The sequence below is a fragment of the Larus michahellis genome, chromosome 6 (assembly GCF_964199755.1).
Source record: "Larus michahellis chromosome 6, bLarMic1.1, whole genome shotgun sequence".
NCBI lineage: Eukaryota > Metazoa > Chordata > Aves > Charadriiformes > Laridae > Larus > Larus michahellis.
This window is the reverse complement of record NC_133901.1, coordinates 253641-281125: the sequence shown is the minus strand read 5'-3', so window position 1 is coordinate 281125 and position 27485 is coordinate 253641. Positions and strand designations below refer to the sequence as shown.

Below are 27485 nucleotides of genomic sequence, written 5' to 3'. Positions count from 1 at the left end.
AGGGCACTGCCCGGGTGCCACCCTCCCCCTCGGAAAGAAGGGCACCGGAGCAGCCCAAGGGCCTCCCTCTTCACTCAGGGGGAGGCCCTGGCCCAGTACCCCCCCTCCCCAGGCCCTGCCAGCCTTTCCCTGCCAACCGCTTCCCAGCACGAGCAGTGCCAGGGCTGCAGCTCAGACGGATCAGCCTCTAATCTGGGGAACAGCCTCTGGTTAATTATTCTGTACCCTCTGGGCCACGGCCAGGGTGACTCAGCAAGAGGCAGCCACACACCAAACACCGGCCCAGGCCCGGGAGTGGGGGGCAGGCCACCCTCGCCTCAGGCCCCAGAAGGGACACCCCCACAGGGCCCCCCCAGCAGCGCCGGGGCCAGCCTGGGCTTGCTCCATCTCCATCCCATCTGCAAGACAAGGGTCCCCCCAAGACAGAAGGTCGGGGGGGAGCCCAGCTCCGCTCTCCCGCCCCGAGGCAGACCCCAAGCAGCCCACACCGGTCCCACCGCTTCTGTGCCCGCAGGAAAAGGCGACACTTGGAGACGTTGGAGCTCTGCTCCGCAGCCAGGCTGGGGGCTGGGCCCTGCTCCATCCCAGCACACCCTGTGCCAGGCAGAGCTGGCGGCGGGGGGCCCAGGGGACCCGGCTCCAGGCACATCTGACCCCCTTGCCCCCCTCCCAGCCCCGGGGTGGGGGTACCTACCTTGGCCTGGGGGTGCCAGGGGAGGCTGGCCCCTGCCTGGGCTCCAGGCTGCAGCCCCACGCCAGCCCAGGCGCAAGGGACATGGGACGGGGGGGTGGCAACAGCGGCACACGGGGCGTTATTTAGCAATGTTCTTTTATTTCCAGTTTTAAGGTGAAAAGATGCCTTTAAATCTTCAATTAAATACTCCATAAAGAAAAAAAAAAAGCAAAAAAAAAAAATTATTTACAAATTCACGTGACCAGTAATTGAATCCTTGTTTTAATAATTACACGTGCGGCTCGTCACATCCGGCGCTCTATAAATACAGGGGACGCGGATGGGGGGGCCGCCCCGTCGCTTGCCCAATTGTGGCCTTAAACGTTTGGGAGGAGGATGGGGGCTTTGGGGGGGAAGGAGGGAACTCAGCCTGGCCCAGAGAGAAGGGGTCACCCCCCCTCCTCCCCGGCACCCTCCCCAGGTGTCACAGCAGGAGCTGGGGGGAATGATTTATATTTAAAATAAAAAACCATATAGGGGGGTTCCAGGCAGTGGTGGAGGAATAGAGAGAGGACAGGGGAGGGGGAGAAATCACGCTCCTGTCCCCAAACCAAATTTAATAAGTTTATATATATATAATCTCTCTATATTTCAGCAAGAAGTGGAGAGGAGGAAGAGGAGGGGGGAGAGGAGGGGAGAGACACGTCCCCATCCCGTCCCCACTCCCCATGACACGAGTCCGGGGGTGCTCTGCCCGGCTCCCAGAGACCCGCTGTGGCTGCGCTGGGCGGGGGGAGAGGGGCCCCGAGGGGACCCACCGCGACAGCCGCCTCCGTCAGCATCCGTTTATTATCATGGTGACAAACCAGTACAGGCCTCGCAAACAGAACCGGGACGGGGGGAGGAGGGAGAGGAGGAGAACTGGAAAGAGAGAGGGGGGCTGCAGGGGGGGAACAGCGGGTCCCCTCGGCCCCGGCGTCAGCAAGTCCAGGGGAGCCAGGGGTGGGAGGGGATGGAGTCGCTCCCCAGGGTGCCCCGCTCTCTCCCCGCCTTCCTCCTCCTCCTCCTCCTCCTCACGGCTGCTCAGTTGTTGTCCGACTCATCCTCGGCTTCCCGGAGCCAGGTGAAAAAGGCCGTCACCGATTTGAGAGCTACCCCTTTGCCCTGCTGCTCCGCCGGGTCCTTGCTGGACTCCCACTTGTAGAAAGCCTCCTCCTTGATGACGTCCTCGTCGTAAAGGGCGTCAAAGAACATCCGCAGCAGGTCTGGGGAGGGGACAAAGGGGGGCCCTGCCATTCCCCAGCCACCAGCCACCCTGCCAGGGTGGGGGACGCGCCTGCCACCCCTCCCGCCAGCCCACCCGTCCCCGCGACACTCACTGGGAGGCTGGTCCAACTTCACCACCAAGGCTTGCAGGGCGTAGAGCGCCTGGAGCTCCTTCTGCTCGTCCCGCAGGTACTTCTGGAGCAGCTTGGCTTGGTTGCGGATGACCAGGGCGTCCACGCGGTAGGGGTTCTCAACTGCGGGAGACGGGGTGTGAGAGGGGGCCGGCGTGGGCAGCGGGAACCCCCCCACCTCACCCCGGTACTCACAAACGATGGCTGAGTGGCACACGGACGTCATCAGGGCCCTGATAAACGTGTTGGACGAGACCTGCTGCTCGCTCAGGTTAGCCTGGAGGAGGGAGGGTAGAGGGGCTGTGAGGTGGGGAGGGAGCCAGGAGGGAGCCCCCCCAGAGCCGCTGCGCCCACACCCTCACCTCAATCCAGTCGTATATTCTTTGGTTGTTGGGGTTCTCCTTCAGCAGTTTGTCTATTTGCTTGCACAGTTCCTCCGAGGTCAGCTCCTTGCGGCTCGGCGTGTCCGAGCTGTCCCCCATCGTGTACTCCAATTTCTGGGGGAGCGGGCAGGGACAGGCCGTTAAGGGCAGCACAGGGGATGCTCCCGGCAGCAGGAGCCCCCAGGCTCCCCCCACGGCCCGTCTCTGCCACTCACCACCCCTGAGCTCCCACCTGCTCTGTGACAAATTTATTGACATCCTGGTCCTCGGGCAGGAATTCCTTCCAGCTCAGGCCTCCGTCCCGCCACAGCTTGCCCGCGGTCTTCTGGCTCTGCAGGACACAGATGGCATCAGCACCCCACGCCCTCCATCTCCAGGGAGGGGGACACTGAGGCTTGGCCATGCCACCCCCCTGAGTCAGACACGGCAAGGGATGCCCCCTGCCATGCCCTCTGGTGGCAGAGCGGTTCAATCCCCGCATGCCAACCTCCCCCCCCGCGAGTAGGCCACCAGTCCCCAGGGCAGTGGCCAGCAGCTACACGAGCCCCACACACTTACCATGCCCTTGCACAACAAGCCCAGCACCTCGACCAGCAGCGTAGTGGCCTTCCCAATGGGCACCAGGGGCTTCGTTATCTCCCTGCAGGGCACCAGAGACCTGGTTGAGCTACCTGCCCCCAGGAGACCCCCCCTGGGACCCCCGTGGAGGGGCACAGCCCTCACCTGAACAGCTCCTCCATGGGGATGCCTTCCTCTTGCAGCATGGGGGTGATGAGCTCGGCCAGGTACAGCCAGATGTGCGGGATGTCGATCTCCATGTCTTCTGCGACCTCCAGGATCTCCCGCAGCCTGCAGGGCAGAGGGGGGGCCGTTGGGATCCAGCAGCCCCTGTGCCCCCGGCTGGGAGGGACCTCAGGAGGTCTCAGTGATGAGCCCTGCTCAAGGCAGGGCCGAATTCAAAGCCAAGCAAATACCAGCTTGCGGCCAGGCTGCCCCGGCCCCTCACCCTTTGTAGTACTGCTCCTTGGAGAGCGTGCCCGCCTTCACCAGCTGGCACAGCAGGACGCCCATGTGCTCGCGGGAGATGGTGCTCCTCTCCAGCGTGGACTCGATGCCATTCTGCACGAAGATGTAGAGCGAGGAGGGGCTGCCCAGCTCCTGCACGCACTGCAGGGCCTCCTGCGGGGGAAAAAGGGGGGTCAGTGCTGCCCCACGGCGAGCCCTGGCTTCGCCCTTCCTCATCTAGGCACCGCGGGCACCCTGCCCAACAGTCCTACCGCCCAGGGGAGCGGATGGCACGTTACAGGGCCCACACGGTGCCTGGCACCCCCCCTGCTCCCACCTTCATGTCATTGATGTGCAAGTATTCCTCTATGATCGCCTTGGATTTCTTCTCTAGCTCCTCGTCTGACAGCGCGGGCTTGGGGGATGCTGCAGGAGGTGCTGGCTCTTGCTTAACTGCGAGGAGAGAGCGAGGATCAGGCAGAGCCCCAGGCTGCAGCCAGACCCCCAGGACACTGCTCCTCCCCAGCTCACCGGTCTCCCGGCTCCTGTCCCGTTCCTCCGTCATGCTAGCAGCCTTGCGCACGGCCTCGGGGCCGCCCTGCTTCTCCCGTTCTCGGCTCCTGTCCTCCGCCTCTTTGCTGAAGCTCCTCTTGGTGAGGGCAGACCTGTTCCTGTCTGCCCGCTCCCCCCGGTCGGGACGCTCCAGGCGGTCGCTGCCCTTCTCCGAACGCGACTCCCGGTCCCCTCTGTCCCCAGCCTTCTCTGACCTGTCGCGGCTGGAGCTGCTCCTGGTGGGAGGAGGACGGACACAGCGTGAAGAGCCAGTTGCCACCCTCCCTACCCCCAGACTGCAGAGCTTTGTGAGGCAAAGCTGTCCCACTCCATTCCCAGCCCTTTCCAGGGCCTCTTCTAGCACCTGACCACCCTCAGGGGAAAACGCTTTTCTGTTTCTCCCGTTACAACTCATGCCCTTTGCCTTTGACACAGCTTTGCAGAGCCCGGCGCCATCCTGCCCACACCTTCCCCCTGCCGCAGACCATGGCGAGATCCCCCTTTGTTTTTCTCTCTCCTGAATAAACCCCACTCCAACTCTCCTCAGGGACCTCGTGCTCCAGCCTCCACAGGACTCCCTCCAGCCCATCAATGCCTCTCTGGTCCCGAGACCCCCAGACCAGACCCAGCACCCAGGTGTGGTCCCCCAAGCGCCAAACAGCAGGGAGGAAGCCCAGGGCGGGATCAGCCTTCTTTGCCACAAGGACTCACCCCTGACCCCAACAAGCCCCCATCTTGCCACAAGGAATTATTCCAGCCCAGATGCCACACATTCACCTACGTATTGAGTGACCACCACCCCATTTGGGGGGTTCCTCCCTGGGCTGCAGACCAACATGCCAAGGCCGGGCTGGCCCCTCACCTCTGCACCACGCGCCGGGACTCTGAGCTCTCGGCAGGGGTCGACTGCTGGAGCGCTGAGAAGCGGTTCAAGGTGCTCGTGGCTGGTCGCCCTGAATCAGATGCTGGGCGTGAAAAGAGGGGAATCTCAGAGTTCAGCACCTCCCCGGCACAGGAACCACCAGGGGAAGGATCCCCCCTCCCACAGCACCCAGCCAGCCCCACGCTGCCCACCTGAATCTGCAGGCTTCGCACCAGACCCTCCGCTGCTGCCTTTGCCCCAGCTCAGCCGCCCGCCTGGCGCAAAGAGCTGGTTGTTGGAGTCGATGGATCCAGGCTGCAGGGGGAGAGACAGTCAGCTCTGAATCCCACAGCAAGGCGGGATCCGAGCCAGACAGCCGGCTCGGCTGCCCACACTGCACCCCCGGCCTCACCTTGGTGATCTTCGTTAGCCGGCTGGTGTCAATGGGTCGGTTGCCCTTGCTGATGGGCACTGTGTTCCAGCCATCGTCTGCCACCAGGCTTCCACGCCCACCTGGGACAAGGGGGACAGATGTAAGGCACAGCCTGGCCTCGCGCGGTACCCCAGCAGGAGCAACCCACCCCCCCAGCAGCCTCTGGTGCCCCCAAGCCCAGGCACTCACCGCTGGAGGATGGCCCAGGGGGTCCTCTCCTCTTGTCCTTCGACATGAGCTGCTGCACTTTGATATGTTCCCGATGCTCCTCCATCTCTGCTTCCTTGTGGATCTGGTCGATGGTTTTGGGGCCTTGGTCTCCTCGCCGCGGCACCCAGCTATTCTGCAGAGGGCAGGGAAGGAGGGAAGAGGGCACTGAGCTGGCTGGAGGATGCAGGCAGACATTCCCCCTTCCCAGCCACCCCACACTCAAAGCCGCAGGCTGCTCTCCTGCCTCAGCCATCGCAGCTCCCCATGTGCTGTGGCAGCTTTTGGCACAAAAGGGCTCAGTTTCTGGAGCCCCCCTGCATTAAACGGCTGCCGGTTACTGTGTGCCCACTACTGCTACCATGCTGACCAAGGGCTGCGGGCTAGCATGGTGTCTCTGGGGCTGGCCACAACTTACACACCCACCTCTCCCCTCCCGGGGACACATGGACTGCTGGCACTTGGAGGACGCAAGCCAGCAGGTCCACGGGACCAAGCAGGGGACAGAGGACAGTCCCCAGGCAATGGCAGGCCACGCGCCTTACCCGTCTGAGATCAATCACATCCTGAAGCATGAAACGGATTCGGGATGATGTCTTCTTCTCTTTGATGATCTTCTCCATCTGATTAAAGTACTGGTCCATCCTGGGCTATAGAGGGACAGAGTCATGGTCACATCCCTCCCAAAGGCAAGGGCAGGGCAGAGCAGGGGAGGGCAAGGAGTACCTTGGCCTTCTCAAAGTCCAAGTCCTTGCCAATGGTGGTAAGCAGGCGGCAAAGGCACTCAAGAGACTCCTCATCGTGGTTTTTGAGCAGCTTCACCACGCAGTCGTGCATGATGGCCTCCGTCAACATCTTCAGTTTGAAGAGCTCTCCAATGAACTTGATGTTGCCTAGGGATCGCCGGCGGGCCTTGTCCCGCGCCTCCTCCAGCTCGTCCTTCATGCGCGCCTTCTCCTCGGGCTGCAGGGAGGGCACAGCAGGGCAGCTCAGAGCCCAGGGCCACCCCGAGGACACCCGTGCCAGCCCTCAGCCACAGCCTCCCAGCCCAACTCACAGCACTGGCATCGTCCATCTCCTTCTGCCGCTTCTCAAAGATCTCGTCATCGTCCTTGTCCTTCTCAAACTCCTTCTGGCAGCGGTTGAGCAGCAGCTTGCGGAAGTTCACAGTCACCGTGGGCTTGTCTGTTGTGGGCACTTTGAGCTGCAGGGAGAGGTACAACCCAGGCAAGGAGCATGAGTCACGCATTCCCCAAAAGCTGGCCAGCTAATGCCCAGGCACTGCTCAAACCAGGAAAAAGCCACCCCATACCCTTGTGATGCCCTGCTAAGACTCTGGACTTGGTCCTCCATCCACGCGCCCCAGTTTCCCCACCCCACGTTGAAGGGTCTGGACCCTGCCAAGCTCAACTGAGGCCCCCGAACAAAGCCCTGCCAGCTCGGCAGGAGAGCCCCCCAGCTCGTGCTCACCCCCATAAGGCAACGGCACATGTTAGCATAGGCAACAGAGAAGTTTGGCTCCGAGATGGCCTTCTCGAAGACAAGGTCAATGACACCCTTGAGCCGCTCCTCCGTGTCGATGGATAACTCCATCACTTGCTTCATCAGCTGCTGGAACATCTGGGGCGTCAGCTTGTTGAGGATGCTGCGGACACGGCGGAGCAGTTCCTGCGAGGACAACAGGATCAGCGAGAGCCGGGCATGTCCCCCCGCCGGCCCTCCCATCGCCTGTCTGCCCCAACTCCCACCTGCGTCTTGATGTTCTCAGGATCCTCCTCCTCAGAGGCACGCTTGCTGCTGGGTTTCCAGGCCTTCTCGGCCTTGTTCAGCTTGACATCCTCATTGAGGGACACAGTGGCAATGATTTTTCGTGGCTCCTTCCTCTGGCTCTGCTGGGAGCGGCGGGGACCCAACCCTGAGGGCTGACATGGGGAGAAGAAACTCAGCTCTTTGCCCTGGGACCAACCGGGCCGGCTGCCAGCTTGTCCCCATCCGCCCGCTCAGATCCTCAGTTCCATCATGGACATCAGTGGCCCAGACACAGCGGCTCGAAGGCTTGATCATCATGGAAAGGCGGAGGGGGATGGCGCGGGTGAAGCGAGGAGACACTCACCAGGCCCCGGTTGCCCATGACGGGCCGGCCGAGATTGGCGAAGGAGGGGGTGAAGTCAGGGCTGCAGTTCATGCCGCTGAGGCGGATGGGGTCGAGCGCCCGCAGCGGGGTCTTGTTGGCCTGCGAAGGTACACACGGCTGAGGATGCCCGGGGGCAGAGGAGCGGGACGGATCCATCCCCCAGCCTCAGCGCCGGGACAAGGAACTGGAAAGAAGGCCCCACAGGTGCCCCCCCCCCCAACTCCAGGCTCAAGGCTCGTTGCAGATGCTGCAACAGGACCCCGAGCACAGCAGGCAAGTCCCTGCCCTGCCTTGACAAGGCACAAAGAGGAGCCGGACCCCCACCCGGGCACCACCCACATACCCCCAATTCCCAGGGCCGCACCGACCTTGTCCAGCACCACATCCGTGATCTGGGGCAGCCCCTCGGGTTTCTGCATGCTGGCAAAGATGAACTGGAAGCCCAGCAGGAACTCCCTGTCGTATCGCTTCTTCTCCTCGGGGTTCAGTGGTTTCCATTGCTCTGCAGTGGGGGGCAAGAGGGAGACCCTGATGTAGCCTGTCCTGTACCTCCCCCCAGGAGCTGTGGCAGGTCCGGACCCACCCGGGGACCAGCGAGGTGGGAGACAGAGAACCACAGAGCTGCCCCAGCCTAGTACGGCACAAGCACAATGCTGCTTGCTTAGGCAGAAAGCCTCAAGCCACCAGCTCCCTGCCTCCTGCTAGGACCCTCCTGCTGGGGCTTCTGTCACCCACCTTGTGCCAGGCTTGGGAACAAGATGGGAGGACAGCGTGAGGTTTAAGACAGCTGGACTGTGCCACCCCGACCATCCCCAAGGCTGGGCCGAGAGGTGGTGGCTCCCAGCAGAGACCTGGGCCAAGGCAGAGCTCACCTTCCTTGTAGCGGTACTTCTGGTCGGCAGCCTTGCCCTTCTCCGGGGCCAGCTTGTCCTCCTTCTCCTCCCACGTCTCCTCCGACTCTTCCTGTGGACGGGCGGGGGCCACGTCCTCCGCTTCGCGGGCAGGGGTGGACGCAGGGGGCTTGTTCTCCACCTCCGAGGCACTGTCACTGATCTGAGACTGCATCGGGAGGGACGGGGACAGCAGTCACCCCACGAGCCTGGTCCTGTCCCCTCCACCCCACACCCCGGCGTCCGCCCCCCCTCAGATCCTCATTACCATCACGGAGCTTCAGTGGCCCAGACACGATGGCACAAAGCAAAGTTCATCACCGAAGGAGGCAGGACACAGGGTGACGCCCGGACATTGCTGGGACACTCACCTCTTTAAAGGCATCCAGCAAATCGCCTACTGCCTCCTTCTTGTTCAGCTCCTTCATCTTTCGCTTCTTCTTTGGCACCGACATGGCGACTGGGAGGAGAGGCAGGGAGGTGAAGGACAGGGACCCTCCCAGTCCCCTGCTACCCTGACACCAGCTCCAGTGTCACCAGTGAGGCCCCAGTTAACACCAGACGAGCTTCAGGACAGGGCCGCGGGGAGCCATGGGGACATGGTCCTGCCACCCCAGCACAGCCCTGTCCCCAAACACGCCGTGTGCCCACCCGGGCACCTGCAGCCCTGTGGATCCTACACACAGCCCATTAAGCACGCCACTCCCTGAGTGTGCACCCCAGAACGCACCCCACAGACGCACCTCACACCTCTCCCCATCCAGCCGCTGCACCCCGATTCACCAACGTGCCTCTCCGAAGCACCCCATCCACACCCCTTCCCTAGCGCAGCCTCAGGGGACCCCTGCAGACACCCGCACCCCTCTGCAGGGCAGCCCTGACGAGGACACCCCCATACACACCTCTCTCCGTATGCCCCCCACCCCAGCACCCTTATGCACCACCCCACACAGAAGTGGTCCCAAGAAGCAGGTCGCCCTCCTACAGCCCCCTTGCATCCCTGCAGAGGGTGCTCCGCATGGACGTGTCCTGTGTGCCCATCTCCCCCACGCTCCCTCAGTATCCCTACGGAACCCCACACTCCTGCCCAGGGTGCTTAAAAAACAACAAAAAAAACACACATCTTCACCCCAGCACATCCCCAGGGCACCTCACGTCCCTGGGCACCCCTCTGTACTGGCATACCCCTGCGCAAGGTGCCCCACATCTCCCCTCCTGCCACCCCTCCTCCCGCTGCACCCCCCGGTGCCCCCGCACGGCTGGGGACAGCCCTCAGATACAGCCCCGATACACCACCCGACACCCCCGAAATAAGGCATTGCATCAAACGCACTTTCCTCGGGGCACCCCATTCCCCAGGGGCACCCACACAGACACCCCCTCTACACCCAGCCCATGCTCCTGCATACGGATGCGCTCCCCAGACATCTCCCCCCACCTTGCCACCCACAGGCGCCTTGTCCCCCCCCAGCACCCCAAACTCACACACCCCAGGTGACCTAACCCCATGCCCCTCTCCGATACCTTCCCTGTACCCCAAGCCTAGCCCCACACCCGGGAGACCCCCCCCACAGCCCCCCACGCCCCAGCCCAGCATCCCCAACCTTGCGCGGTCGCCTCCGAGGTCTGCGAAGGGGCAGGGGTCGGGCTCGAGCTCCGCTCCTGGGCCTCGCCGGGGCCTTCGCTCTCCTCCTCCTCCTCCTCCGCTGGGGGGGAGGCAGGGGTGCCAGGCTGGGCTGGCTCCTCAGGCTCCGAGATGGGGCTGACGTCCGACTCGGGCTGCTCCTCGCTCGGCTCCGCTTTGCCAGTGCCTTCCACCCCGTTGGGCAGGGGCAGCTCTTCAGGCTGGGCGATGGGGGAGTCCAGGGCGGGCGCGGGCACGGGCACTGGCGCAGGCACCGACACCGGCTGGCACACAGGCACCTCAGGGACCGGCTCGGACACCTCCTCTAGGACACCGTTGGCCTCAGTGGCGGGCTCAGCCGTGGGCTCGGGGCAGGGCTCTTCCCGGGGTGGCGGGGGGCTGGGGGAAGCGGGTTTGGCGGGCGCTTCGGGGGCCTGCTGTACGACGGGCGGCGGCGACGGCGCGGCCGGCACCGGGGGCACGGCTGGCATCAGGGGAACAACGGGCACCGGCGGTACCTCGGGGGGCACAGGCGCCTGAGGGGTGGGCTCCGCGAGGGGAATGGCAACCTCCTCTTCCGCGGCCACTGTGTCCATGTCGGGCGCGGGCACAAGGGGCTCCACAGGCCCTGGCACTGTAGTGATGGCGCTAAACGTCTTGTGTGGGTCGGGCGGCGCCTCGCCCAGCTCCGCTTTAGTGTCCGCATCCACGGGGGGCTCCATTGGCACCAGCGTCATGGCCGAGAGCACCACGGGCTCCACCTCGGGGATGAGGGGAGGGGGAGGCGACGGGGACGCAGACTTGCTGGGCTCCAGGGAGACGGGCTTGCTCACCACCAGCGCGGGCTTCGGGCGATCATCTGCAAGAGAGGAGGCGTTAAAGGGTGGGGGGGGGGCTCTCTGATCCTCCGGCTCACCCCGCTTCCCCCCCCCGCCCCAATCCCTCCATCTACAGGATGGATAGGGACAGATGTGCCAACCCACATCACAAACGAGTGACAGGGACCATGGGGGGTCCTCCAGTGCCCAGGGGACAGCTGAGTGAGCAGACAGCCCCCACAAACTCTCCTGGACACACCATGGGGACACCAGTGGGGAACGCGTTTGACCCACAATCCCCAGGGGAACTGAGGAACGGCTAGGCTGGCACCTCACATCCCACAGTGCCATCAAGGAGCCCAGCAGCAGCCATGCTGGCTGGCACAGCCACCCTCAGCACAGGCACTTACCTGGCCGGACAATAACTGCTACATGGGGGGTCTCTCCATTGGCCTGGGGCTCCAAACCGCTTCCAGCCTGGGGGGGACAAAGAGGGAGATCAGCAGGGCCCCATGCACACCGCGCTGCCCCCGTTGGGGAGTGCCCTTACCTGCGGAGGGGTGGGGGTGGATGAGGTCCTTGCTCCGGACATGATTTCTTCAGTGATGTCTTTGCCACCTTGGTTGGGGTCTCGTATCCGGATCTGTCCGGGGGTGAGGGCAGAAAGGGGGAAGCTGTCAGTGGGGTGGAGGACACAGCACAGGGGCCACCCCCCTTCCCTGGGCCCGACACCCCCGGGACACCCACTTCTCCAAGGGGAGAGGCTCATTCAGCGCTGTGCCCACCCTGGCCACGCACAGCTTGGGGACCGGTGGGTGACACCTCCCATCCCCACGGGGCACAGTACCCCACAGACACCGTCTTGTCATGATGCCTGGCGGGCAGGGACAGCACGGGGCAGGGCGAGCCCCGCAAGCCATCGAGCCAGGCAGCTGGAGCCAGCGCCATGTCCCCAGGCCAGTGCCCATCTTGAGGGGTCAGAGGATCCCAAGGCACCACGGCGCTGGCACAGGGGCTGCAGGGACGCCCCCCTGCCTCGGGGACAGCACAGGGGACCAGCCTCGGCACACAAATGCCCTGGCGGCGAGCTTTGTGCCACCCCGCACGCCTGCAGCATCGCTGGCCCCGAGCTGTTGTGGGTGCAGGAGCCACAGGGCACCCTGCTGGGGGGGGGAACGGGGGACACGCGTGGGTCCAGGACTCTGGTGGGGACACAGTGCAGCCAGGGGTCTTGTTCACCCACCCCCAAACCTGACCCGCTCCCAGGGCAGCAAGAGCAGAGCCCAAGGGGCACCAAGGCCCTTCTGCTGAGGACATGCCAGCACCCCCTGCCTGGCAGCACCCCCGGCGCGGGGCCATGCCGGCAGCCGCCCGGCTCCCCGCTATAAATAGGCCCCATTGGAGGCCTCCGAGCACCGGCATCTCCGGGAGCAGACAGCAGTTGGCAGCCGCGGCACCCCCACCCCCCCCGGGAGCCGTGACTCAGCACAACGCCGCCCGCCGGGACGGCCAAGGTCGCCAGCACCCGCCGCGCACCCCGCTCCCCTCGCTCGGCCCCCCCAGCCCGGGGGGGCACAGCCCCACGCCGCCCCCTTCCATTGCCCTGCACCACTTCCCGTCCCGCGCCCCGGGGCTGGCACCCACCCCCTCCTGCCTGCGAGCCCCCCCCCGCGGCCGGCGGCGGGCGGCTCCTTACCGTCTTGCGCTCTCGTTTTGGGGGGATCGGCGGCTGCTGGCTCACAATGACCTGGGCGGTGGGGACCCCCGCCGGGAACTGCTGCACCCCCTGCGCCGGGTAATAAGCACCCGCTGGAGGAGAGGAGAGAGCGTCAGACCGGCCAAACCATCCTGGGGACCCCCTGGTCCCCCAAACACAGGGGTCTGTCAGGAGCCTGGGGAGCTCGTGGCCGCTCTGCGGCGAACCCCCATCGCATCTGTCCCGGATCGTCCCAACCCGCCCGACAGGCCTGACCGAATTCCTTCCCCGTGAAGCAGAGCGTCCCTGCGCCGCCGCCCCCACGCCCAGCCGGGCCCCGCGGGCGCCCGCCGTGCCCACCGGCCCCACGCCACTGACGGCCATGCCGGCTACGGGTGTCCCGGCTCCACAGGCGTCCCCGCACGGCCACCTTCCTGCCAGCACCCTTATCTCCCCGGGGCCGGCACCAGCCCAAGGGCGGCACCAGGCAGCCCCATCCGCACCCTCCATTCACACCCAGGCCGAGGGGCTGGGGCGCCCCACACAGCCCCAGCCCAGGGGAGGGAGCCACGGCGGGGGCTGGAGGCAGGGCTGGACCCCAGCCAGGGCTGGCACAGCCCCCAAGCGGCACACTGCTCCTCCCCGGGCACCCGCGAGCATCACCCCCAGGGCAGCGCAACAGGGATGTGGGCACAGGGGCAACGGGCATGGCCGGACCCCTGCCCCTCCAGCTCCAGCGCCTTCCCGGCTGTGCTGAGCCTGGAACTCGCCCACAGTGCTCTGGTGACCGCCCTGTCCCAGAGCCAGGGGACCCCTCCTCTGCCGAGGGGATGCAGGTGCACTGGACAGGCCTCGCACCCCAGGACAGGCCAGGTGTGGGGTGGAGAAGGGAGACCCCGAGCTGCCCCCCCCAGGACCAGAAGGGCTGTTCCATCTCGCCCGCCGAGGGGCACACGCCATGCCAGGCCACCCACCCAGTCCTTTGGGCAAGGGGCACGCTGCTGTCAGCACCACTGGGAACCGTGTCAGCCCCAAAGCGGGGCCAGGGGGCAAAGCCATCCCCAGACACCACGGGGACACCCAGGGGATGCCCCAGTGCCAGGCATGAAGGGGCGGCCATGCCCTGTCCCAAGCGCGGAAGCCAGCCGCTGCCAGGGGCGACCTCCGTCTGCTGAGGGGCCAGCCAGGCCCCGGGACAAGAGGGAGGGCAGACGGGCACGTACCTGGCTCAGGAGAAGCCCATCTCCGCCCCGGTTACGCTTTGCTGCCGCGCTGGGGCCGGGACAGAGGCCTCGGCTCACATTTCTGTGTCTGCCGGGCCTCCCGGGACCGACCAAGCCTAAATATAGTCACAGCCCGGGTGGCCACATGCGAGCGGGGGAGAGAAGGGGGGGCTGCCACCACCGCCGCTCCCCAGCGCCGAGAGAGGGCAGGCATGGAGCGGCCCCGGCACGCCGGGCTCGGCTCCCCGGGGAGCTGGGAGCTAGGGGGGGTGTCAGCAAGCACTAAACTGCTCGGCAGCAAGTGAGGGGGAGCAGGGGATAAAGTCTGCCCCGGCCCTCTGCCAGGAGAGTTAAACATTAAATGGTCCCGATTTGGAAAAGGGCGGGGGTGGATGGACCGGTGGGACATGATGCGCAGCCCTCAGTGCTGCTGGGAGACGGACAACACCCCCTGCACCCCAAAACAGCCAGTCATGGAGTCGCAGAGACGGCAAAGTGAGCTGGCAGAGGGGTCTGTGCTCGGCTCCTGAGCACAGGGGGGTCGGGGGTGTTGCAGGGAGGCCAGAGTCAGGAAAGAAAACAAATGGGGGGAGTGCTGGGGCTGGAGGAGCAGAGACACCCCCTGGTCTGTACCGTAAGTCCCGAACTCTGTGGGGCTGGCTCCAGGGTAAAAACCAGGGGCACTGGGCTGGACCGGGTACTGTTGGGTCGGGACGACGTACGTGGAGCGACCCTGAAATGGGGGAGAAGAAGAAAGGTCAGCTACCTCCACTTCAGGGCACAGACGTCCCCCCCAAACCACTGACATCCCCCCAAACCTGACTGCGGACCAGCTGGGCGCCAGGGCAGGGAGCAGGACACAGGCAAAACGGGCCCCGTGGTCCTCGGTGGGCTGCTGGGGAGGGGACCGGTGCTGCCTGACGCCTCTCTATAGAGCCAGGCAACACCCTGCTCGGATCAGTGGGTGCTCCAAGAGCCTGGGGAACCCCTCCCACCCTCCCAAAACAGACCTGGGCTCCAGCCCCAGGCAACACTCCCCACCGGTGCCCACCCCAGCCCCCTCCCGCGGAGCCCGGGGCACGGCCCTCACCTGTCCGGGAATGTAATATGCTCCTTGGGAAGGTGTGTAGGATATCTGGGAGGGTATCATCATCACCTGGGAAGCGGCAGGATACACATGGGCAGGGGGGCCAGGCCGGGCCGTCGTGTTACTCTGCACGCGGGACGCGTTGGCGGGAGGCTGCGCCCTGTTCTGGTAGAAATGCTTGGGGAGAGATGGGGCACGGTGTCAGGCCGGAGCACCAGCACCCCCATCCGGCACCCCCGCACCCAGGGCGGGACTCTCCCTCCCACCCCACTCTGGGGGGAGCAGCCTGGCAGCACGCATCATCCCAAAAAGTCAGTTTGGGCATGGCGAGAGGGGAGACACCCACCCCCCAACTCTGCGGGGATGCAGCCCCCCCCGCCTCACCCGAGCTGACCCCCCCCAGCATCGTCCTGTCCCCACGCACCTGCGGGGCCGCCTGGGTCCACCCGACCCAGCTCATGCCCGGCACAGCCCCCTCCCAGCCCGAGCGGGGCCGGTAGCTCCAGCGCCCGGAGCCGGCCACAGCTGCACGCAGCTCGGCGGCGGCGGGTCCCGACGTGCTCCACACTGGTTCCCGGCACTCGCACTGAATGCTGGGACCTGTAGTCCTGCCATGGCCGAGCCGCGCTGGAGCTGGATAGCCCAGGGCATGCAGAGACTGATATTTCTTCCCCAGCCCGTGCCCTTCATCCCAACCCGGCTCTTTGCCGGGCAAGAGCATCCCCAGGGGCAGCAGCTCGAGCCCAGCAGCGAGTGGGCAAGGAAGGGTCCGCGCTCGCACCCCACCCTGGGGCAAGGAGAAAGCATTACCTGAAGAGACCTGAATCCTCCCTGTTAGCAAGGGCACGCGTACGAAGGGAAAAGGGGAAAGAGAGAGAGAGGAGTTACCCGCGTTGGGACAGGGCTTGGATGCAGGGCGGCTGGCAGAGGAGGGGACAGGAGGCTGGGGAGCTCTTTGCCCAGTGCCCACATCCCAAATCCACCAGGGTCCCCTGTAGGGACCTGCCGAGGGGCAGGGAAACGTTTGAGGGACTCCCAGCCAGCACAGCCAAGGACGTCACCAGATCTGTCCCCAGCAGCTCCTCACAAGAGGGCTGATGGAGGCCCAGAGCCCTGTACAGCACCACAGGGCCTTGGGAGACACCCACAAAGTGGGGAGGAAGAGGAAGAGGAGGATGAGGAAGGGCACGGGCAGAAGCAGCAGCCTGGGCCAGGGTTAGCACAGGCACAGCCACATGCTGCAGGCTTCATGCAAGGAGGAAATCGTGGAGACACTGCAGGGGAAACCCCCCCAAAGTGGAGCGGGTGTCCCCAGCTCCCCCCAGACCAGCCCGTCCCCCAGCTCTGGGGTCCCAGGTGCTCCCCGGCCCTTTCACACCAAGGGTGGGTGCTCCTGTGCAGTGTCGGGGCAGGGTGCTCGGCATGCGGGGAGGGGGAAGCGGGTTAGTACCTGCTGGTGAATAGCCCGAGGCCCTGCTGGAAACTGAGAGAGGAGGAGAGGGAGGTTTGGGGCAGGGGAGGAAGGAGAGAAGAGCAGTCACTTGGTGGGTATCCCTGGCCGGAGGCGTCTGATCCCCCACCCCAGGGCCGGGAGGTCCCCGGTCGTGGTCCAGATGGCAGGCATGCTCCCTGCGGGGCACCTCGCACCCCTGGGCACCGTGGCAGTGGGTGCCAGGAGGCAGAAATCTGCTGGATCCCCTCCGTTGCCCCCTCCAACCCAGGGCACAGCCCTTACCTGGCGCGGCTGAGAAGGCGTATTCATTTGTGAGGTCGGTGCCGGGTTAAAAACCACAGGTGCCGTCTGACCGGGTGGGAACGTCGGCTGGGGGGAGGCAGGGAGGGAAGGAGATGGCACCGCCGCCCCCGGCACAAACTGGGGAAGGGGGCAAAGCTGGGTCCCCCCCACCCCGAAGGGCCCGGTTACCTGCGGCAGTCCGGGAGAAGGGGCAGGGTGCGGGGCTGTCGGGGCTCCTCCTGTGGGCTGTGGAGCTTTGTTCATTTCATGGGGTTGTGCATAAGGATCCCCTCGCTATCTGCGGGGACAGGGACAGCGGGTGTAAGACGGAGGCGGGCAGCACCCCGGGAGCACCTGTCTCCCTTCCACGTCAACCCCAATAAGAGGGCATCTCCAGCCCCTCAGCGTAAAGCCAGACACCCGCCGGATGGCGTCACGCCAGGGCACAGACCCCCAGCCACTCCTCCTGGGGCACTGCCAGGCCACCCAAAGCCTCCCATTGTGCCCCAAACCCAGCCATGCCCACCGTCAGGACTGACCCCTCCCCACGGTGAGCCCCACACCGGTGCCTGTGACCTGCTGACAGCACCCAGGCCACCACCGGCTCCGGGGGGCTGGGTGGGCCAGCGGCACCCCGGCGTCAGCCGTGCCCAGCTCCACCCCGGCTGACCTACTAAGCGCTTCCCCCGGCTGGCCAAACCTGTTCCTGCCGGTGCTGCCGGGTCCCCGGCGCACACCGCAAACGCCTACCGGGGAGGGCAGGGAGCAGCTCCTGCGTCCCCTCGCGCCACCAGACGCTCCCGCCCGGTGCCCTGCCCAGGGGGGACCACGCAGCCCCCCGCTGCCACCGGCACCCGGGCACCCTCCAGCTGTCCCGGGAGGGACTTGGCAGCCGGTGCTGCGCTCCCCGCCCCAGTGCAAAGGCCGCCGGGGAAGGAAGGAGAGGTGGTGCCCCCCACCCCGCACCCCAGGGGGGTCCCCGCACCCGGTGAGGGACACCCGCGGTGCCCCCGGGAACCCACATCCCACCACCCCCGGGCCACACCGGCACCCCCAGGGTGCCCTGACACCCACCCCCCCCCGGGCTGTAGCCTGGCACGGGGGAGGGTCCCACAGACCCACCACGGCGGTCACACACAGCCACAACCCCAGTGGGGACGGGTCCTGCTGGGGGTTCGGAGGTGAGGGGTCTGGGCTGCACCCCCCGGTGCCCCCCCCGGCCTCCTGCTCACCCAGCACTGACGGCCCGGCCTGACCAGCCCCGGGCACGGGCCCTGGGCCACCTTAGCTCAGCCTTGGCACCGGTCACCCCGAAAAAGAGCGGCTAGGGGGTGTCACACGGGGGACGGGGACGCCGGGGGACAGCCGCGGTGTGGGCAGAGCCGGCCCCCCCCGCCGGTACGACCAGGAGCGAGCAGGATACTCACCCCCCCGCGGGAAAAACCTGGGCCGGCTGAGCGGGCCTGCAGAGACCGTTCATCCGACTGACTGCGAGAGGAGGAGGGGAGAGAGATCAGCCGGGCCCCGCGGGGGAGGGGGGCCGCACGGACCGCGCTGACCCCCCCCCCCGCCAGTGCCCGCGGCCGGGCACGTCCCGTCCCGGGGGGGCAAGAAGGGGAACCGCCGCTACCCCCCCCGCTCCCCACGCCGGGAGAGGCCGCGGCCTGCACTGGGCCCGCGGGCGGGGCGGGGGTCCTGGGGCAGCCAGGCCGCGGCCGAGCTGGGCACCGGCGGGCAGGGCCGGGCCGCCGCGGGGGGGGACACACAATGCGGGGGGGCCGGGGCAGGCCGCGGCGCCGGGCCGGGAGCAGCCGGCCCCGTCAGGCCCGAGCCCGGCCTCGCCCGCGGGCGGCGACGGGCGGCTCGGTGCCGGGGCGGCAGGCAGGCTCGAGGCGCCGGCACCATCTTGGCGGCAGGAGGCCGGGGCGCGGCGCGGGGCCCGGTGCGGCATCCGGCGGCCCCGCTCCCCCCCGCGGCGGCGGCGGCCTCTGCCAAGGACACGTGTCACTGCCGGCCGCCGCCATGGCCCGCCACCGCACCGGCACCGCCGGGCGCGGCGGGGCGGGGGCGGCGGGGCACGCACCACGTGCGGCGGCGGCGGCGGCGGGCCTAGGCGGGCGCGGCGGCGGGAGCACGTGCGCGGCAGCGGCGGGACGCACCGGCCGGCACGTGGGGGCGGAGCGGCGCCGCGCGGGACTCCCGGGGCGGCGGGGCCGGGCCGGGCCGGGCCGGGCCGGGCGGGAGCGGGGCCGGGGAGGGAAGGGAGGGGGCGGCCGGCGGCGGGGCGGCGCCCACGTGGTGGCGGTGGCGGCGGGGCCCGGCGGCGCGAGGCCCGGGAGGGCGGCGCGAGGCCCGGTACCGGTACCCCCTCCCCCCCCCCTCCCCCGCCCGCCCCCCCCCCCCCGCGGCGCGCGCCCGCCCCGCCCCCGCCCGTTACCTTCAGTCTCCTTCAGCGCGCGCGGCCCGACGCAGCCGCAGCGCAGCGCAGCACGACCATTTCCGGAGCCGCGCCGCGCGCAGGGGCGGGGCCGGGCGCCGCGCGGGGGAGGGGCGCGCGGGGACGGGGAAGGGGGGGGGGTTGGGGGAGCCGGGGCGGGGCGCCGGCCGCGCGCGCGCGCCTGAAGCCGCTGCGGGCGCCGCCCGCCCGCCTCACGTGACGGCGGCGCCGCGGGACCCCGTCGGCAGCCGCCGCCGCCGTCACGTGGCGGGGGAAGGGGTCTCGCGCTCGCCCCGCCCTCCGCAGGGGCGGAGCCGGGAACGCCCCCGGGCCACGCCCCCCCCCGCCACGGCCCTGCCCCGCCCACCCACCGGGACCCGCACCGGCACCCACCCGGGACCTGGAACCACACAAAACCGGCACCGGCACCCCCCCAACACCCACCCGGGACAGGGACCCATCCGGGACCAGCACCGCCACCCACCCACCCGGGACCGGCCCCCGTTGGCGTCTGCGTCCACCCGGGACCGTCGCCCCTCCAGCGCCCGCAGCACCCACCCAGGCCCCACCCTGCACCTTGCACGCACGGGGGACACCGGACACGGGCCCTTGCCCCCGCCCCTCAACACCCATCCCAGGGCTGAGCGCCAGCAGAGCCCCCGGGCACCCGAGACCCTCCAGCAGAGCAGCCCCGGCCCCATGTTCACCCCCCGCTTCCCGGGGTCTGCGCTGTGCCCGGCGGCCCAGGCAGGAGGGATGCGGGAGGGGGCACAAGGAGGGGAGGGCAGCATTGGAGTCTCCATATAGTTTATTTCCACAACTCCCAGTAACAAAAACAAACTAGATTTCCCACACCCCCACCCCCCCCCAACCCAAAACACCTACCCACCCCCCAGCCCCCCCCCTCGCTCAAACATCGTAGTTGGGGTTCTTGCGTAGGATGACGAATCCCTCCAGGATGGGCGTCACGGGCACGTGCTCCTCCGTGGCCAGCTCTGCCCGCTCGCCGTGGGCCAGCAGCACCGGCGTGGTGTGAGTCTGGAAGCCGGTGATGGTTTTGGGCTTGCCCGCCTGGCCCACCACATCCACAGCCTGCGAGAGAGGAGCCAGGTAAGAGCCAGGGAGACACGGGGACAGGCAGGGACACCCCCTCCCTGGCTCTGGCTGCCCCTTACCTGTCCCACCCGGACCGAGACGGGCAGAGGTCGCAGCTCCTCGTCGAAGGTGACCAGCATGCGGGGCTGCATGGCAGCCACGAGCCCATAGAGAACGTAGTGGGACTTGCCCAGGATAACTGGAGGGAGACAGAAGGAAGGGGGCTGAGGGGTGCCCACCCCGCAGGGCAGAGGGGTGCCGGGGAGGGGGCTGAGCCCACTCACTGTTGCGCACGTCCAGGAAGGACACGAGGACGGTCAGCAGCCCAGCCACGGCCACCTGGCTCATAAGCTGGCGATCGCTGTGGTAGGGGCACAGGGTGAGCGTCCCCTTGCCCAAGTGGGTCAGACCCTGGTGGGGCAGAGAAAGCGTGTAAGAAAGTGGTGGGGTAACGCCCGGGACCCCGGGTAGGAGGGTGAGACCCCCGGGACACTGCTGCCCTCCCACACCACAGCAGGGACCCCAACCCGCCCCTTCCCTGCCACGAGCGGGGAGTGCAGGATCATCACCTGGGCCAACCGCACCATGAAGAGGTTGTTGGGGTCCTTGGCGTGGTACTGGGCGAGCTGCCGCAGCATGGCGGCCAGCCGGGCGTTGTTGGTGCCTGGAGAAGAGGGGGTGGAAGCAGAGAGTGGGGTACAGGGCTCGGGTCCCCCACCTTCCCCCTGCCCGAGCCCCAGACGGGGCTGCCCCCAGGCTTACCGCTGCCCACCATGCCCATGGCAAAGATGGAGTTGTAGGAGACCTCGGGGTCAGCGTCGTGGGAGAACTTGCTGAGGGTGTCGAGGATGTTGAGCCGGGGGTTGGAGACCGAGATGAGCGCGAGGGCCAGGGGCACGGCACGGCGGAGGGTGGGCTCCCCGTACCGCAGCTGCACGTGGGGGAGGTGGGTGTTAGACCCAGCGCCGGGTCTACAGAGGTGTGAGGGAAGACCCAGCCTCTATTCCTGGGTCCCTCCCCGGCTCTGTGCTGTCCCCCCGGTGTCACTCACCAGGTGGCCAAAGGTGCGCAGGGCCATCTCGGCGCCGATCTCCTCGCCCATGGCGATGAGCGCGATCCCCAACACCGCTACACCCTGCGGGGACACAGGCACTGATGCCAGGCAGGGAGCACCCAGCCTGAAACCCAACTTCTCACAGCCCCTGCGCCCACCCCAAGCCCAGGGGGATGGTGAGAGCAGTGGATGCTGCTGGGCGCTGCTTTCCTCCAGTCCTGATCCCGCAAGTGGCTTAAGGACCACCCCAAAACCAGCTCCTGCACCTGCGACACGGGTCCCAGCCCGCGTTTCCCCACCTGGTGAGCCCCCATGTCAGCTGAGCTCTCTTTCTTCTCTTTCTCTTTCTTGTCCTTTTTGTCCTTGTCCTCCTCTTTCTCCTTGGAGTCGAAGTGCTCGCTGCAGATGTGCAGGAGCTGTTGCACCTTCAGGACGTTCCCCGAGCCTGGGGGGAGAGCGCGGAGGGCCAGGGTCAGCAGGAGGAGGGCCCAGGACCTGCTCCTGCCTCCTCAGCCCAACTCACCCGCATAAGCACAGATGTCCACCAGTGTGTTGGCGAAGCTGCGGAAGGGCTCCGACACCACCTCCAGTGCCGCCAAGATGGCCTCGATCGCCTCTCCCTTCCCTGCCGGGGAAGGGACAGTGGTTAGAGCACCGCAGCCCAGGGATGCTCCCACCTCGTCCCCCGTCCTGTGAGCTGCTGGCGCTGCCCGGCCGTACCCAGGTGGTTCAAGCCCAGGCCGAGCGGCAGCCACCGGGCGTATGTGTCCTTCAGCTCCGTCTCCGATTTCTCCATGATGGTCTGGAGGATGGTTGAGGTGACGTCCCCGTTGCAGGAGCCCACCGATATCATCCCGCAGGCCAGAGCGGTCACACCAGCCACCTGGTCAAAGAGGGAAGGAGACATGCTGCCCGTGGGGACAGGACACAGCGCGCTAGCCCATGGCTGGCCCCCGAACAGCGTTGTGCTCTTCTGGCACAGCACAACGTCCTGCAGGGACATGCAGCCCGGCTCCCGGAGCCCACACGGGCCGCAGGATAGACCCTGTACCCTCCGGAGCTGCTGGGAACAGGGTGGGGAAGCAGGAACTCGCCTCGCTCCCTACCTCCATGCTGGACTTGGAGTCTCCCATCACAGGTAGCAGCAAAGTCAGAACGTCCTCGCGGTTGGAGCCCGCATACGCCAGCCCCAGCCTGCGGAGAGCCCAGGAGCGTGAGGGGGGAGCACGAGGGGGGAGCCCCACCACCCTGCCCAGCACGGGGGGGCTGGGGCCAGGCCCTTACCCAAAAATGGCTCCGATCCTCATGGTGTTGCTGTTGTGGAGGACATAGTCAGACAGGAGGGCCAGCGCAGGGTCACACTCGTTCCTCACCCCCGAGTTGACAATGCCACAGGCCAGGAGGGCGCCCGACTGCAAGGCAGAGGCACTGTCACACGCCAGCCACCAACACAAAGCTCCCTGCCAGCCAGTGACTAGTGTCACCCCACACATCACGCCCGCTCCCCGGCATGGGCAAGTTGGTACCAAGCAAGCAAGACCACTCTGGATCCAGCTGAGCAGCCCAAAGCTGGTAGCTCCGTGACACGGGAACGCCAAAGGTGCCCCAGGCAGTCCCCGAGAGCCCCCCGCCTCGCTGCGAGCCACTCAGAAACATGGGACATGGGGCATCCGACCCTCTCCAGGCAGGAGCTGGGCCGCAGAGTGGACTAAGACTTAAGTTGCCGGACCAGCCCACCCCTGGCAGGGCTGGCCCCCGCAGCACAGAGCCCGTGCAGAGATCGGTGCTGCCCACCTTGATGTAATCCTCCGAGGAGTACAGGTACTTGTCGATCTGCGTGAGCCCCCCGTCCACGTCCCACAGCAGGATTGTGCCCAGCGAGGCTGCGGCACTCAGCATCCCTGCGGTGCCCGGGAAGAGGAGCCCACATCAGCCCTGCCCAGGGCGGCTGGTGGCCCAGGGCCCCACGGTGGCCCCGCAGCCCCCGCTTTCGGCGGGCGCCCAGAAGGGACAGGGCAGCAGCCCCAAGCCCAGGGACACCCCCAGCCCCTGCCTGGCCGCCTCCCTCACCGTGGTCCTTGTTCTTGTACAACCATTTATTGCCATCGTCCGTCAGCAGCTTGTCCTGTCCGAAGGCAGCGTTCACAAAGCCGTTCACGAAGGAGGAAGCCAAATTCATCCGGGCTGAGTCCACTTGAGAACCGCTCCCCCCGAACCCTGGGAACGATGTTGGGGTGAGCCGGGCAGCAAGAGAAGCCCTGCCAGCCCTCCCCCACACAGCCGTCCCCGCGCCATGGGGGGACCAGGACCTGTCCCACTTCCCGCAGGAAGGAAGAAGGAGCCCAAATCCACGGAGCTGGGTGTGCTCCACGCCAGGTCAGAGACCCGGGTGGGCCATCTGCCCGCCCCGGGGTAAGCAGCTGACCGTGCCGGCCCAGAGCTGCACTACAGCCCCAGGAGCTCCCCACGGGAGGGACCACAGAGACCACACCAAGAGCCCTTACGGTTATTTTCCAGGTGGGTTTTGTAAATGTCATCCGGCACTTTGGGCTCCATGATGTCCAGCTGCAGAGACAAGGGAGAAGGGGGTCAGCACAACCCAGGGCAGCTGCCCGACATGGGCAACCTCCCCAGGAGGTGCCTGGCCAAGCTCATAGGGATGAAGGATCTCTTCGCTGCTCTTGCCACAGAGTCCGGCAGCCGCAGCCAGAGGCAGCCCAGGGCTCTTTTCCCAGCTGGGACACTCACCTCTCTGGCCAAGGCCAGGAAGTTGCTGTTGAGCTGGACATTGGACATGATCTCGGTAAGGTCCTCGTACTCCTCCACATCCTCATTTAGCTCCAGGAAGACCCCGTGGCGACCCAGCATAAAGGCCATCTGCTTCTGGACAACTCTGTGTAGAAGGGAGGGGTTTCACAAGTGCCCAGACAGCAGCCAGCCCCAGCACAAATACATAGTCACCAAAGAGCAGGGACGCATAGCCCAGCCGGCTCTGCTCTAGAAGCACACAAGAGCAGCCCAGAGCTCACGCGCTCCCGTCCATCATAATTTCAGGACAAGAGCCTCCGTCCAAACCCCCAGACACTCCTGGTGGGGGCAGAATCCAACCCAGCTCTGCCTGGACAGGGAGTTGTGCTCCACCACGACGGGCAAAGGCTCCCGAGGGTGGGGAACGCTTACACATCTTTGCAGGAGGTGAAGATGTCCTCCACCAGCTCCACGTCGTTGAGCATCAGAGCCAGCCGCAGGGCCTCGGGGTAGCGGCTGAACTTGCGGAAGATGCCCAGGGCACAGCGCAGGAGAGCCGAGTTCTCGGGCTCCGGGACGTAGCTTACGCAGCTTTGAGGAGGAGACAGACATGAAGGCGATGATCACAGCGGGCAACCCCGGCCCACCAGGGACCAGGCCCCTTCCAACGCCTCATCCGGCCAAGGTCCCTCACCTGGTCAGGTAGAGGCACACTTTGGAGTAGGCGTTGTCATCGATGTACTTCTCCAGCATGTCCATCTGCTCGATCTCCATGAGCAGGTCACAGGCCTCGTGCTCTGCGTTGTGGGCCATGTTGTAGGGGACGATCTCTTTGACCAGGGTGAGGAGCGTGTCCCTCTGAGCTTTGTCAGCCTCATCAATCTCCTGCCACTCCTTGGCCACCTCCCCTGCCAGGTGCCTGCCGGGACAAAGAAACATCACCACCACGGAAACCAGCTTCACCCAGCCCCAAGGGCGGGGAGCGGCTGCTGCCGGGGCTGTGTGTTGTTCACGGGGGCTCCACGTTCCTGCAAGAGCTCGCGGGGCACAAAACAGGGTTAAGAGCAGAGATTACAGAGGCTATGGCAGCAAGGAAGAGGTGGCACCTGTGCAGACGTGACAGGGGCAGCCGAGCACAAGCCCAGCGAGTCGGGACACCTCCCAGACCCACCAGAGTCCAAGGGAAATCCCCCAGAGCCCCTGGTCGTCCCCCCAGGCCCTGCTCCCACCCAGGCTTACCTGACGTATTCATGCCCCCAAGACGCCAGCTCCTCCTGGGAGCCCACCAGGCGGTACTTCAGACACTCGCGCTCCCCACTCATGGTCATGGCCAAAACAGAAATGATGTCTGCCGCAAAGCGCTGGGGAAAGAGAGCCAGGGGCTCAGATACACGTCGGGCATGGGGCAGCAAGGACACGACACCATCCCTGCACCCACATGGCATCGCAGGCGGCAAAGGCACGGCCCTGGCAAGTTATAGTCCACAGGGGCAAGCCACAGAGGCTGATGTGAGACCACAGGGTCCAGAGGGCTCCATGATCACCGGCCCCAGCCCCATGGGACGGGACGGCAGGTCCAAGAGCCTTTACCTTGTTCTCTCCCGGAGCCATGTTCTCATAGATCTCCTTCAGCTTGCCGTAATGCGGCCGGAGGAACTTGAGGGGTTTAGGGACGGAGGTCATGGAGGTGGTGGAAGAGCGGATCTGCCTCCGCAGCTCCTCCAGGGCCGGGCGGTAGAGGGATGTATCCTTCTCCTGCAGCGGGAAGCTGCCCGTCAGGAAGCAAGAGGCTGGTTCCTGCACCACCACCACCCCCCCCGGCAATTTCCCCCCCGCCATATCCCCGTCTCCGAGCAGAGGGAGGCAGAGGTCCCACGGGCACGGCTCCGATCGGCAGCAAGGCTGGGGGATGCACAATGAGGGGCTCCGCTCCCAGTGAACCCCCGCCACTGTGCAGGGAACAGCCGTAACCGCGGGAGGGATGGATCCAAGTCCCGGCCAGGGCTCCCGGCTCTGGACACCCCCTCTCCTCGCCGGGGGGCCATGGCGCAGACTCACCCCCAGGCGCTCCACCAGCATCTCCAGCTCGTCCTGCAGCTGCTTGTCCTCCTCCGACTGCGAACGCGCGGGAGAGAGCGCAGTTAGGGGCGCCCGGCACAGACACCCCCAGCCACAGGGGGACACAGTGACAGCCCCCCACCCCCCATGGCACCATCCTGCCCCAGCACTGCTGTAGGGGGGGGTCAATGTCCCCATTACTGGGGATACCCCCCCCCCCCGAAGGGACCACCCCTTCCCAGGGGGTGAGAAGGGCCTCCCCCATTACCCTGCGCTGTGGGGAGACAGCCCCATGGAGAGGGACACGGGGGGGGCACCCCCAGGGATGCCAGCCCCATGGGGTGGGGGGTAGCACCCGGGGGGGGTACCCGCGGGGACGCCAGCCCCCCCAGGGCCCATGGGGACCCCCAGCGCCAAGGCCGCCCCCGTGCCAGGAGAGGGGACCCCCCCCGTGCCAGGAGAGGGGACCCCCCCCGCCCGTCCCCGCTGCCACACGCGCGCCCCGATTACGTCACGGCGTCACGGCTCCCCCCACCCCACTGCAGCGACGTCACACCCCGCAGCCCCCCCCAGGGCAGGGACCCTTCCGCTGCGTCACGCGGGCGCCCCCAAGACGTCACGGCCCCCGCCGGAGGGAGCCCCTCGCCTCGGTGACGTCACGGCCCCCCCTCCGGAGGGAGCCCCGGCGACGCCGCAGGCCGCCCCCGTGACGCGCGATGACGTCCCGCCCCGCGGGTGACGCGGTGCCGGCCGGGCCGTGACTCAGCGGCGGCGCTCACCAGCTCCTGCTCCTTCTCGGGCCCCGCCGGCGGCTCCCGCCGGTCCCGGCCCCACACCGGCGAGGGCTTCTCGTCGCCGCCGGCCCCGGGGCCGCCCTGCACCCGGCTGTGCCCGCCGCCGCCGCCCGCCTCCATGGCCGCCCCGCCGCGCTCCGCCGCGCCGCGCCTGCGCCGCGCACGCCGACAACCGCCAATCGCCGCCCGCCGCCGTCGTGACGACACCCCCGCGCGACAGGGGGGCGGGGCGAGGGGCGAGGGGCGGGGGGCGGGGCGAAGGGCGGGGCGGCCCCACGTGTCGCCGCGCCGGGCACCGCCACCGGCACAGGCACCGGGGGGGACACGGCACGGCACGGCCCAGACCAGGGCTCCGGCACCGCCGGGCAGCGCTGGCAGCCGGGACGCGGCCGGGGACTCGGAGCTCCGGCCCTCGGTCACGGGCACCGGCTCCAGCCGAGCCGGGCGGCGGGGCACCGACACCCGTGGGCGCCCTCGTGCCTTCCACCCGTGCTCACACACACCGACGCCGCCGCTCTGCGCCCCCGCGGCGCGGGCGGGGGCACGGCTGGGACCATCCCTGCCGGGCACCCTGGGGATC

General features: G+C 67.1%; 2 protein-coding genes and 2 non-coding genes across 18 annotated transcripts; all 4 read right to left on the bottom strand.

Annotated features, from left to right (window-relative positions):
- Window positions 1-812: 812 nt before the first annotated feature.
- On the bottom strand, window positions 813-19255 carry EIF4G1 (eukaryotic translation initiation factor 4 gamma 1). Of its 15 annotated transcripts, none has more exons than XM_074590713.1 (35): window positions 19157-19255; window positions 18147-18207; window positions 16909-17017; window positions 16720-16806; window positions 16435-16467; window positions 15795-15815; window positions 14988-15161; window positions 14531-14630; window positions 12675-12787; window positions 11529-11621; window positions 11389-11455; window positions 10141-11019; window positions 8908-8996; window positions 8519-8705; window positions 8015-8148; window positions 7626-7763; window positions 7261-7434; window positions 6983-7180; window positions 6570-6716; window positions 6239-6475; window positions 6058-6162; window positions 5495-5648; window positions 5285-5385; window positions 5085-5187; window positions 4873-4975; window positions 3990-4246; window positions 3796-3911; window positions 3460-3632; window positions 3177-3302; window positions 3012-3093; window positions 2686-2784; window positions 2433-2567; window positions 2266-2347; window positions 2053-2193; window positions 813-1938 (listed from the first exon to the last, which is right to left on the bottom strand). In XM_074590713.1, exons 3-35 carry the CDS (start codon window positions 16981-16983, stop codon window positions 1757-1759), a joined length of 4905 nt encoding a protein of 1634 aa, XP_074446814.1. In that variant the 5' UTR covers window positions 16984-17017; window positions 18147-18207; window positions 19157-19255; the 3' UTR covers window positions 813-1756. The 15 variants fall into 15 exon arrangements, with proteins under 15 accessions (XP_074446814.1, XP_074446818.1, XP_074446815.1 ...); XM_074590717.1 differs by having other exon boundaries at window positions 7626-7745; XM_074590714.1 differs by having other exon boundaries at window positions 16909-17013; window positions 19157-19227.
- On the bottom strand, window positions 7509-7584 carry LOC141745910 (small nucleolar RNA SNORD66). The gene has a single exon (XR_012588165.1). It is a non-coding gene; the product is annotated as a small nucleolar RNA SNORD66 (small nucleolar RNA).
- Window positions 8786-8862, bottom strand: LOC141745909 (small nucleolar RNA SNORD66). The gene has a single exon (XR_012588164.1). It is a non-coding gene; the product is annotated as a small nucleolar RNA SNORD66 (small nucleolar RNA).
- Window positions 19256-19948: 693 nt separating the features above from the next.
- PSMD2 (proteasome 26S subunit ubiquitin receptor, non-ATPase 2) lies at window positions 19949-27079 on the bottom strand. Its single transcript, XM_074590735.1, has 21 exons — window positions 26891-27079; window positions 26112-26168; window positions 25644-25808; window positions 25293-25414; window positions 24748-24972; window positions 24486-24644; window positions 24054-24198; window positions 23810-23870; window positions 23376-23522; window positions 23100-23206; window positions 22590-22717; window positions 22412-22499; window positions 22026-22188; window positions 21829-21930; window positions 21605-21750; window positions 21303-21386; window positions 21014-21182; window positions 20821-20915; window positions 20536-20662; window positions 20332-20450; window positions 19949-20248 (listed from the first exon to the last, which is right to left on the bottom strand). The coding sequence occupies exons 1-21, from the start codon at window positions 27023-27025 to the stop codon at window positions 20066-20068; spliced, it is 2727 nt and encodes a 908-aa protein (XP_074446836.1). The 5' UTR covers window positions 27026-27079; the 3' UTR covers window positions 19949-20065.
- Window positions 27080-27485: the final 406 nt, after the last annotated feature.